The sequence below is a fragment of the Nematolebias whitei genome, chromosome 21 (genome assembly GCF_014905685.2).
Source record: "Nematolebias whitei isolate Nwh7 chromosome 21, NemWhi1, whole genome shotgun sequence".
Classification (NCBI taxonomy): Eukaryota; Metazoa; Chordata; class Actinopteri; order Cyprinodontiformes; family Rivulidae; genus Nematolebias; species Nematolebias whitei.
This window is the reverse complement of record NC_056518.1, coordinates 26,747,332-26,758,455: the sequence shown is the minus strand read 5'-3', so window position 1 is coordinate 26,758,455 and position 11,124 is coordinate 26,747,332. Positions and strand designations below refer to the sequence as shown.

Genomic DNA, 11,124 nt, shown 5'->3' with positions numbered 1-11,124 from the left:
TCTATCTATCTATCTATCTATCTATCTATCTATCTATCTATCTATCTTTACTGTCAAGATTAAACTCTTTCAGCAGCAATATGTTCCTAATTTGATCAGCCTTCCATACAAGAAACCTCTGCCATCATTATTTAATCACACATTGACTAATTCAATCAGCTCCAGATCACTGATCAGATATCAGATTTGACTCTAAACCCTCATTTAATCAGAGACCAGCTGGTAAAAAAAAGGCAGCACCCATGCTGACATATTTGGAGCATAAGTGTCCATCAGAAGAACCGAAGCGTACTGTAACCCACAGCGCTGTCTGTTCTCAAACCTGTGAGTCTTTCATTGACGATTCACTGATTCCACATCAGCTTTGTTATTGCAAGTCATGTCCTCTGATCGCAGAACTTAAATCAACAAAACAGTCTCTGCCAAGGCTGATCTGTAAAGCTGTAAGCAGCCAGAAACAGTGACAGCTTCACAAATCTGTTAAACTGACAGCAGTCTGTCATTTTGATCTTATTATTCCTCACAGCTTCAGGGGTGGGCAGAGTTTCACCACGCGTGTAATATTTGTCCTTCATATCGGAGCTTTCAATTACTTACAGCAACATCAGGTTACCATGATCATTTCTTTAGCCTGACAGACTGTGGTTGGGTGAAATATAGCAGTAATGGAAAGGACTGAATAATGCAACCTTTCTTATAGTTTACAGATATTTATATCTATGTTCACTTATCAGTGACAGTGCTCTGTTTGGTGAATCAGAAAATTTGGGATGAGAAAACCAAACTGACTGAAGTCACTTTTGAAACAGTTAAAAATATATTTTTTTATTCTTTGGAAATTTTTATATCAGACCATTTTATTTGTCCGTGTTGTGGCACAAAACTTGTAAAATGGACTGTGGTACTCAAACCGTAAATGTTTCTGTCTAAAACTTTACAATGTGGCCTGATGCATGCTCAGTAATGAATCTAAGGTTAAGTCAGTTCTTCTGGATTAATAACCGGCCTGACTCAACCTTGTTAGATTTACAACGTGGCTTTTCATTGAGCGACAGTACGTTCATATGCAGTCAGACAAACAGATCGGAGCTGGCAGGAAGTGCAAAACTGTCAAAATAAATGTTATTTCTCCAGACATCAACTTTAATTTGTTTAAAATGCTGAAAATACAACAGTGTAAAAGACACATTTCAAGATATAATATTTAAATTTTAAGTAAAATAATAATTCTACATTTTTCCAGGATTGTGGGAGTTCTGCTCTGCAGCTCCCTGCAGCCACAGCCAAACACTAATCACTTGAGGATCATTGGCTTGATCAACAGGAGAAGCATCAAAGGCTGCAGAGGACATCCAGTCAGCGCTGGAGCATTACCTGCCAAATGTTAATTCTGTTCTAGCCTTTTACTCGTGAGTTAAACTGAATATTAATTACTTTATATTCCTCCATGCTTCCAGTAAATAATCCTCCTGTCCCCTGGATTCTCCTCCGTTGACCTTGAGTTCTCCTGTGCCTCCTCAGCTGCCTCGACACCTTCCTACCACTTGCCTGTCTCCTACCATTGTTCAGATGTTCACCTCCTTCGCCCTGGAACCATTGGGTCAGCTCTCGCCACAACTGATCCCTACCTCTACCATAAGAAAGAGCAGCAACAACATTATCACCCCTGCTGACAGATCATTAACCCATTTCCTTGCTCTTCAGGATTCCAGCTAAGATCTGATCACTGTGAATTTGGAAATCCTACTTCTGAGTGATGCATCTACTCATAATACATTAATCACCAAAAAGGTCTTTCTTGTTGGTTTCTGTTTCCTCAAAACACTCTCACCATATGGAGTACCATGTTGAACCACCATTTGCTTTCAGAACTGCCTTAATTCTTTGTGTCAAAGAGATGTGGGTCCATTTTGACATGTTAGCATCACGCATCTCTGGTTCCACCACATCCCAAAGCTGCTGATTGAGCGATGGAGGCTGTGGAGGCAATAGGAGTTCAGTGAACAGAGATTTATCAGACCAGTAATGTTTTGCTAATTCCCTAATGTGCATTTTTGGTGAGCCTGTATCAATATTAGCCTTAGTTTCCTGGTTTTGGTTGACTGGAGTGCCACCTGGTGTGGTCTTCTGTCATGAAGCCATCAATCAACCTTTATTTATACAGGTAAATCCCATTGAGCCTCGAGGACTCATTTACAAGAGAGACCTGATTTCAACAAAGAAAGATGACAACAATGGACAACAGCAACAACAATAAGCAATTATAAAAACTCATACTACAGTTTTTTTTTTTTTTTTTTTTTTTTTTTTTTTTTTAACAAATAGGATGGCTAAAAGGAAAAAGGTAACAAAACCAAAAAAACAGCTAGATTCCAAGACAAATGTATAAAACTAAAAACAGGAACATGTCAGCATTGGACCCTGCCAGGAGTCCAACAGATTCTTAAAGCCACTTAGAGAGGTCAAGGTCGAGAGCTTCAAATCTTTTTGTAAGATATTCCAGGAAACAGGAGCGGAGTAGGAGAAGGCCCTTTTGCCTAGTTCAGTCCTCACTGAGGGAACACTGCAGGTAATAATGTCCTGAGAGCGCACTCCGTAGCTGCACTCACGCAGAGACATGTAGGAGGAGATGTATGAAGGCAGCAGACCAAGAAGTGATTTAAAGATGAAAATGTACCAGTGAGAGAGTCTGCGTGAAGTTAATGATGTCCAGTTAACCAGTGAATACAGGGTGCAGTGGTGGGTACGATAATCACAGCCAGTTATGAATCTTAGTGCACCATGATAGACAGCATCCAACATCTGCAGGGTTCTTGTAGGAGCGTTCATGTAAATAATATCACCAAAATCAATTGAGGGAAGGAAAGTCACAGATACAAGGCGTTTTCTAGCATTCAGGGTTAGACAGGATCTGTTTCTGAAAAAGAAACCCAGTTTAATTTTCAGTTTCTTTACCAAGTTTTCCACATGGAGCTTAAAAGAAAGATGTGAGTATGTGTCCATCCAGTCAGTCCATTCTCCAATGACATCGACAAGGCATTTTCATTCACACGGCTGGCTCTCATTAAATCTTTTATATTTTTGGCCCATACTCTGCAAACCCTAGAAATGGTTATGTGTTAAAATCACAGTAAATCTGCAGTTTTTGAAATACTCAAACCAGCAGCCACAGTACATTCAAAGTCACTTCAATCTCCTATCGTCGCACTTGAAACTTCATGAAGTCGTCATCACCACATCAACAGACCCAAAGGTGCTGAGTCTCTGCCATGTGATTGACTGATTAGCTATTTGTGCTAAACAATTAAATAAGCCTACCTAAAACCTGTTGTGCTGCTTGTATCTATAATTACTGTTTTCTTCAGTGTATGATGATGATGCCCACAAAAACCTGAAAACGTTCCCAACTATGGAAAAATCCATGTAGGGTCTTGATGTCATCTTCAGTCGTATTTCTGAAATGCAGTGGAGTCTTCATTACGCTTGATAAGGCCAAATGGTTCATAGCAGAAACATAACTTCCCAACAAGGGCTTGGTGTTTTTCTGATCATGATGTGCACCATCTGGAGTCCTGCATGGAGCATGGGAGAACATGTTAGCAGCTAAAGCAGTGTATTGATGATTTTGTCCCATGTAAACTCACTATATGACTGCTGTCGTATAGATTTGTGCGTGTGACAGAGAATCTAATGTACGTGTATGTTAGTTAGTGTCCAGGTAACCAGATGTGATTGGACGGAAGAAACCGAAACGCTGAACGGGAATTGGCTGCCTGATGAGTGAAGATGCATAAAGATGAGCTGCGGAATGATGACGTCGCATCTGTTTTGCACATCCCAATCAGCCACACCTGACCTGCTGTGCCACATCAACCATTAGTCGTGTGTAAATAGTTTTGTGAGGAGTTTGTAGGGGTGAGCTGCCATCTATGTTAAGATTTTTTTTAAGTGTAAGATAACTGTATTTTGTTCAACTTAATTAAGAGGAATAATAATGACAAAATTTACATTTTGTTGGGTTTTTTTTTTTGGACAGGACTCACCCTGATGTTGTAGGACTTTTCTCTATATAATTACAACCCCATCCCATAGCCTGCTTGAGTTGGGCAGAAGTTGGAATCACCTTTATGTCATGTCCTGGCTATTCATAGACAAGGCAGAACAAGCGTGATTCTTTTTTTTTGTTGAGAATTTACAGCAGGACTGATCAAGCTGACCTCATAGACTAAGATCATTATAGTCACAAGGTCATTTTCACATCGTAGCACTGACGTGATTCCTGTAGCTTCATCCTGACATCTGCGCAAATTCAGTGTGGTGGAAGAGGACAAGAATGTCTGAGCTAAGCGGAAAAATGCAAGAAAAACTATAGTATTGTGAGTACTAATAATGTACATGTGTCCTTCACAATGAAGTTTTTTCCAAAGTTGCACCACCTTCCATCACTTCCTCCACTGTTGAATTTCCATTTCTGCATTATCATCCTGAACACTGAATGGTTTCAGTGTGTTGAACTCAACTCTTATTGTGATGAAAATCCCAGCAAATTGAAAACTTCTCGAGTCGCGCAGACAGTTCTGCCACAGTCTCAGTGTTTTACCACAAATCCAGCATTTTAAAGGAACATTAGCTGAAGCTCCTGACGTGTAGCAGGCGCGTTTGCTTTGATGGATCAGTGCGTGGATAACTTGTGTTTTTAGGACTTAGCTTTTTAAAATGCAGTCTAACTGTATGTAAAATTGTAAAGAACAAAAGCTGGGGTGCAGAAAATTATAAGAAAAGCACATTCTGCAGATAAAAACTACCTTTTTCAACCAAGCAGAGCAGAATTCACACGCCTGTGACCAGCTGACAGCCAGAGATGAGTACATCACATTCCTCCACTGTTTAAAACAACCCTCTTTATTTGCCTTTAAAACATATTTCAAAGCTCAGGCTTGTTGGACATGTTTTAAGTCAAATAATATCACATTTTCCCTGTCAAGGCCACAGCTCTGCCAGCACCGTCTGCAGTCTTTCATCCGGACAAACCTGCCTTATTCACATCATGACGGAGGAATCAGAGCTGCACACTCACCAGAGACCGAGCAGCGCCAAGAGCAGCCAGGGATTCATGGTTTCTTCCCGCAGTGCTGCTGAGAAAAACAGCAGCTTCATTCCGCAGCTGGATGAGGAGATGCTGTTTCCGCTGGAAACTGTAGTGTTTTTTTTTTTTTTTCTGTTGGATCACGACTAAATGCAGAGGCTGATGGTTAAGAGGAGAGGGTGTGAGATGAGAGGGATAGACCCATGTTGTGTGAGTGAGGAGGGGGAGGATGCTGCTGCTGCTGCCGGGGGGCTGACTCTGCTTTAGTCCATCTGCAGTGCCGTTAACATGCTGCTGTGACAGATGCTGCTCTCTAACAGGCGGCGGTAAAAATATCCCTCCTTTCCTCAGAATGACTGAACTCGGTGATTGGAGACGTCTGTAAAATCGGTTAATAAATAACTGACAAACGGGGTTCTGTTTGACACCGTGCTTGGTCCAATTTGCAGGAGTTGCTCTCTAACTGGATGTGCAGAAGATTCAACACAGCCTGAGCAGTTTCTGAACTGATTCAGCACCTTGCTCAAGGGCACCTTGCACTGGAAAGTGTTTCATGTATTTCATTGTTAGTTTTCCTGATTTCTGAGTCAGCAAGGCTAGAGCTAACATTTATTTGGTCCAACCCAGTAAAAGGTAAACCAGAACATGTTAATACCCTGAAACTTTAATACCAACTTTCCTTCTATAAAATTAGTCGTGATTTGGGACTTAGTAATGACAACAACTTTTATTTTGAAAGGTGCATACAAGATTTATTTTGAAACTCCAGGGTAAAACCACTTCCTCTATTTGTTAAGGATTTTTTTTTTTTTAGTTCATGGCTGAAATATTCAAATTCTACAGAATTTATGGAGGCAGCCATGATAGAATAATAAATACAAAGAAAAATAAAACAAAAATGGCAAAGTCATGTTCTTATTTTGAAGAATATCTACAAACTTTAGTTTCTAACTCTGGTTTCAAAAAAGAAAAAGAAAAGAATAAGTACACTAAAAAAAACCTGCTGATGAACACAAGAATCCGATGACAGTCTTCTGACTCACTTGTTGCCATGGTGATTCCCACCTTTTCTTGGGAACAGAGGCGGGAGGAGGGCTACACTGTACCAGTCATTATCAAACAGGAAGACACAAACAACAAATTGAGTATCAAAAGAAAACTGTTGCTGTGTGAAAATTATAATTAATATCTAAATCAATTTTGAACCACAAGCGACCAAAACTTCTGGTGGCCAGAGTGTGATTTTTATTTTTATTGATATATGTATTAATTGTAGATTATATAGAAAATATATAATACTATATACAGTTAAAGAAATCATCCACTTAAATGTTTTCAAGAAACACAAAGTCAAAGCTCAGATTTAATGGGAGTCAGTGGGACTTTGGGAGTATGTAGTCTGCACTCAGGGGAGATTTGAGAGAAAAATAAAAGTCCTACATCAGTGGGAGATGTACTGAGTGAAAGAAAAGAAAGTACCTATATTTTGATAATGTGTAAATAAAAAGAGTCTACAAAAGTTTGTAAAATGTAAGACAACTCAAACGTTAGTGTGTGACATCGTCATCCTCTACATTAAGTTAAACGGACTGTGGGAAAATCTCTGAAAATCATAAGACCTAAACGATAAATAGGTCAAAACTATTGGAAACTTAAATTAAGGTCCAAATTTCTGTGACCCGTTTAAACCTTAAATGAAGTTTCAGCTGTGATGTATGTCTGAGCTCTTCAGGGGGTTCCCAACCCTGGTCCTTGAGGAACACCACCCTGCATGTTTTAGTTGTTTCTCTGCTCAGACACACTTGATTTTAATAAATGGGTGAGTTACAGGCTTGAGCATGAGGAAGTAATCAAATCACTGAATCAGGTGTGTTGGAGCAGGGAAACAACTAAAACATGCAGGATGGTGTTCCTCAAGGACCAGGGTTGGGAACCACTGCGTCTAGAGCTCCAAAGATGCTGAGATCTTACTAATTAAAATTTCCAAATTACTTCAAATTAATTAAAATTACTTAAATTTACCAAAATTATGTTATTGCATAAAAATATGTCAGGATTTTGCTAATTTAGTTTCTACATATGATGTGTTGCTTCCAGAAGTCACATTAATTCTGACTGAGCAGCACATTTTGCTATTTGTATCTGTATTTCTATTTTATGTTTTCCTGTCCGCTGTGCATGTTTGTTTTCTTTTGTACAGCACGTTGGTTGGCCTTGTTGCTGTTTTAAGTGCTCTATAAATAAATTGGTATGGTATGGTATGGTATGGTATTTTGATGTTTTTAATATGGGGTTTTCCAAAGTTGCAGGATAGGTAGAGAACTAACAGAAGATTAGGAACCTTTTAAAGTGTTCAAAGCTTGAAGTAAAACAAATAGATTAAAAAAATTGGAAAAAATGGTTTTATCATGGGAGCCAATATGAAAAAAAAACACTGAATTTATTTCTTTAACAGTAAAATAAAACGTAATAGGAAAAAAAAAACTAGTTTCAAATCAATCTGATAAATGTTTTTGTCCACAGAACAAAATTTAAGTCACTTTAGAGCCTTTTCAGTTTGTATCCAAAAATCCCCCATTTATTTCTTGTTTTAATTCCACTTAAAATCTCAACACTATTTTAATCAACTATCAGTCACCATAATTATTCTGAGGTTAAATTAGTTTACTCTAATGTAAAAAAGATCCCATATTACATGTGTATGATGTCATATCTTTAAAGCAGCTCATCAGAATTTAAAAAAAGGTCATATTTAATGTCTTTTAGTCCTCATAACATCACTGCCACATATGCACATTAATTACCTGGCTTCTGGCTTTGAGGGCTGTAAAAAGTAATTAGCATTAATAGTTTGCTCCGGTCTCACGCTGATTCTCTGACACAATCAGCATGTAAAGCAAAATGCCACCTAGCAGCCCTCTGATTAGCTGTTTTCCCAGCAGCTTCACTTCTCAGATCAGAAATATAATTACAGCTGCAGCATCGGCTCAACAGATCAGCGAGGCTGCTTACAAAGGCTTTTATTATGTGTGAATAATCTCCTTCCTGGCTCACCTTTGGGCCATCGGCAGCATTTGTCAGCAAATGTTACCTGAAGGAAACAGTCATCTCAGAGTATAATGTCATGCAATATCAGTAAAGTTTTTTGTTTAATTTGGAGTAAAACTACACCAGTGTAGAACAAATTAACCATAATTAAGCTTTTAATACAAGACTTCTTTGTCCACTTTTACATTTTAGAAGGTCAACAGCTCGCTGAATATTGATGAGGACGCCCTGATGAGAGTTACTGATCCGTGTTGTCTGTGTCTCCACTTTAACCAGGATCAAAGCTTGTTTGACTTTCTGAATCTTTCTGTTATTCAAAAGAATGTCAAGATTTAAAACAATTAAATTCACAAAGTGTGTATTAATTTTGCATCGGCTCATCTTCTATGCCAGAGAACTAATTAAAACTCTGAAACTTCCTCTTTAGTAACAACAACTAGGATTAAAGCACAATTTACCACTGTTGAAAAAAATACAGACAACAAGATGATTAAAGAAACTAAATTTGACTTGTAATCCTTAATGTTTTGCAACTATTGTTCAGGAAATCTTTAAGTGAAACCAATAAGTTTGAAGATGCAGACCCAGTATTTTAATTGAGGGGTTCTCCATCCTGAAAGCTGCAAATGAAAAGGTCAAAAACCCTGAATTCTTTGATTTAAACCAACATCTGTGGAAATAAACCGCATTCCGTTCAGAAGTTACATTAATAAGAGCATAAACAGCAACAACTCAGCAGCAGCAGCCTCTCCTGTGGACTCTCCACCTGCCACCACAGCCTCCCTGGTGGTCTCTTCACCTCTCCTCAGCCCGAGTCCAAGAGGGTCCAGGTGGTCACCACTCTTGCCCAAAAATGGACGGTTTTCTGGGCACCTGTCTGAACTCTTGCCTCGTTCGGGAGGGTCTCTGGGCCTCCCACCTGAAAGCCTGTTTTGCTCTGAACTGTCTCCTGGTCGTCCACGTTAACTCTTGGGGTTGGGGTTCTTTTTCTTTTGCATTTGTGGTACCCAGGTCCCTACCTGCCATTTTATTTTATTGGTCTTTGCGTTTCTCTTTATACCCTCGATCCTTTTTTCTTCCTCCTCCCATCCAAGTTGAGCATTTTTTTAAATTATATCTTTGAGATTTCAGGTGCCATCCCTTGAGTGGGGGTTCTGTGGGGTTTCTGTGTTTTTTGTTCTCTTGTACTCTCCTGTGTTCTTCCTTGTGTCAGCTCCTGTCTCACCTGTGTCTAATTGTAATCACATCATCATCAGGCGTTTCTCAGATTCAACAGAGGAGTTGAGGGGGGAGGGGGTGGGTCCCAGAGGCCATCTTAGCACCAGCAAACTGGCTTTTTCCACTATGGAGTGTGCTGTTTGTGGGAATCAGTTGGTTTGGTGTCTCCTCAGATTTGAAGAAGTCCTTTGGATGAAACGTCTCAGCAAAAAAAAAATAAAAACAAACATCTAGATGTCCTGACTGAACAGTGTTGGATTTTTATCTGGATTACTGAGCATGAACGTTGGTGTTTATCAAATAGTTAAATTATATCTAAATTGTTGCATAAAACAAAACAAATTATGTCCCAATAATTATTTTGCTTTAGATAAAAGAGACATACTCCTTCTTGGTTAATCATTATTGCTTAATCGAGTTTTAAGTATTCATTCAGCTACTTTTTAAACTATAGTTGTTATCAAAAATTCATATTCTTTGTAATTTTTGTACGTGTTTCTATTTGGATTAATTATTTTTGTAATAAAACTTCAAACACACATTGGTCTCCTCGTTGGATTCATTTGTTATAGTTTAGAGTTCCCTGCAATTAACAGATTCTAATTCAGTGACTGAGTTATGATTATTAAAGGGTGAATCCATTAATGACGCTGTTGGTGGACCGTGAACTGACCCGCTGATGTCCCGCTTTAATGAGTTAATCATTTTTATTACATATTTTAATGAATTAAATAATTTAAGTGTAGTAAAGTGAGGAGCAATCCTCCTTTCACTCATATCTGCTACAACAGTAACTGAACTTGGAGAATGTGCAAATACAGCAACAAGTTAAAAAAAATCTATAAACACAATTAAATGATTGAAAAATGCTATTTTTTTTTTCTGGCTACCATTTCTGTTGGACTGAGGGTGATGTTTTTTTTTTTCTGATTTGTGTTATCAGCAGCAGATCGGGGGCGGCTGAGGCCGTCGGGGAGCTGTGACGAGTAAAGAGATGAGTGTGGACATCTGTGGCCTCTGGCTACGGTCAGGCCTTTATAGAAAACAAGTCCACCTCTGAGATCAAGACTCCCCTTTAGAGAACAAGACTCGCTTTGGGTGATGTTAACGTTTGATTTGCGCTGAGGTGAAAAGGTTTATTGTGATTTCTGTCTGATGTGTGCAAAGCTCCTGATTCACAGAGCAAATTTCCAAAAAAAAAAAAAAAAAAGGACATCCAGCAGGGAGGATAAGGTGATGTTTGTGTGGATCAAAGGTAGGTGCAAGGAAAAAAAAGTGCACATCTGAGGGGAAATGTGCTGATGTGCTGTTGATGCTGCTCTGGGATGGATTAGAGCCTCTTCAGCAGCAGCTTTTCTGCAGGACTCATCTCTCGTGGATGCAGTTGATCTAAGCACTTTGAGGATTTGGGCGTCACGACCACAGTTTTATAAAAGATGTACTCTTAAAGTGGATGGAGATGCACATTGTGCACTTCACGGCAGCAGAGTATAACGATAATGCTCCGTTCTTGGAGGTCAGACAGAAGTCACTTTCAAGATATCCAACAATTTTCTGAGCAGAGAGCATAAATAGAAGACATCTAATCCCACCTTCAGGCTGTTAGATTGTAGATGTGTTTTTTTTTTAGTGCACATTAAATATCCCCAGGCTCTGTTCTTCAGATGGGGTTTCAGTAATCTAGACTGACACGCTGTTATCAAATTTAAATAATCTTTTTAATAAAGCATCTTTCCCTGACATCGGTTTATGTATCTTGGGAATCTTGTAAC

The 11,124-nt window shown here is 38.9% G+C and overlaps 1 protein-coding gene across 2 annotated transcripts in view; it reads right to left on the bottom strand.

Annotated features, from left to right (window-relative positions):
* Positions 1 to 5,356, bottom strand: part of gabrg1 (gamma-aminobutyric acid type A receptor subunit gamma1) — a 14,433-nt gene extending 9,077 nt beyond the window's left edge. The window contains exon 1 of one of the 2 annotated variants that reach the window (XM_037694716.1): positions 5,078 to 5,356. In XM_037694716.1, coding sequence (XP_037550644.1) covers positions 5,078 to 5,157 — 80 coding nt within the window. In that variant the 5' untranslated portion in view covers positions 5,158 to 5,356. The remainder of the gene's footprint in view (positions 1 to 5,077) is intronic. The other variant, XM_037694717.1, reaches the window with a different exon arrangement.
* Positions 5,357 to 11,124: the final 5,768 nt, after the last annotated feature.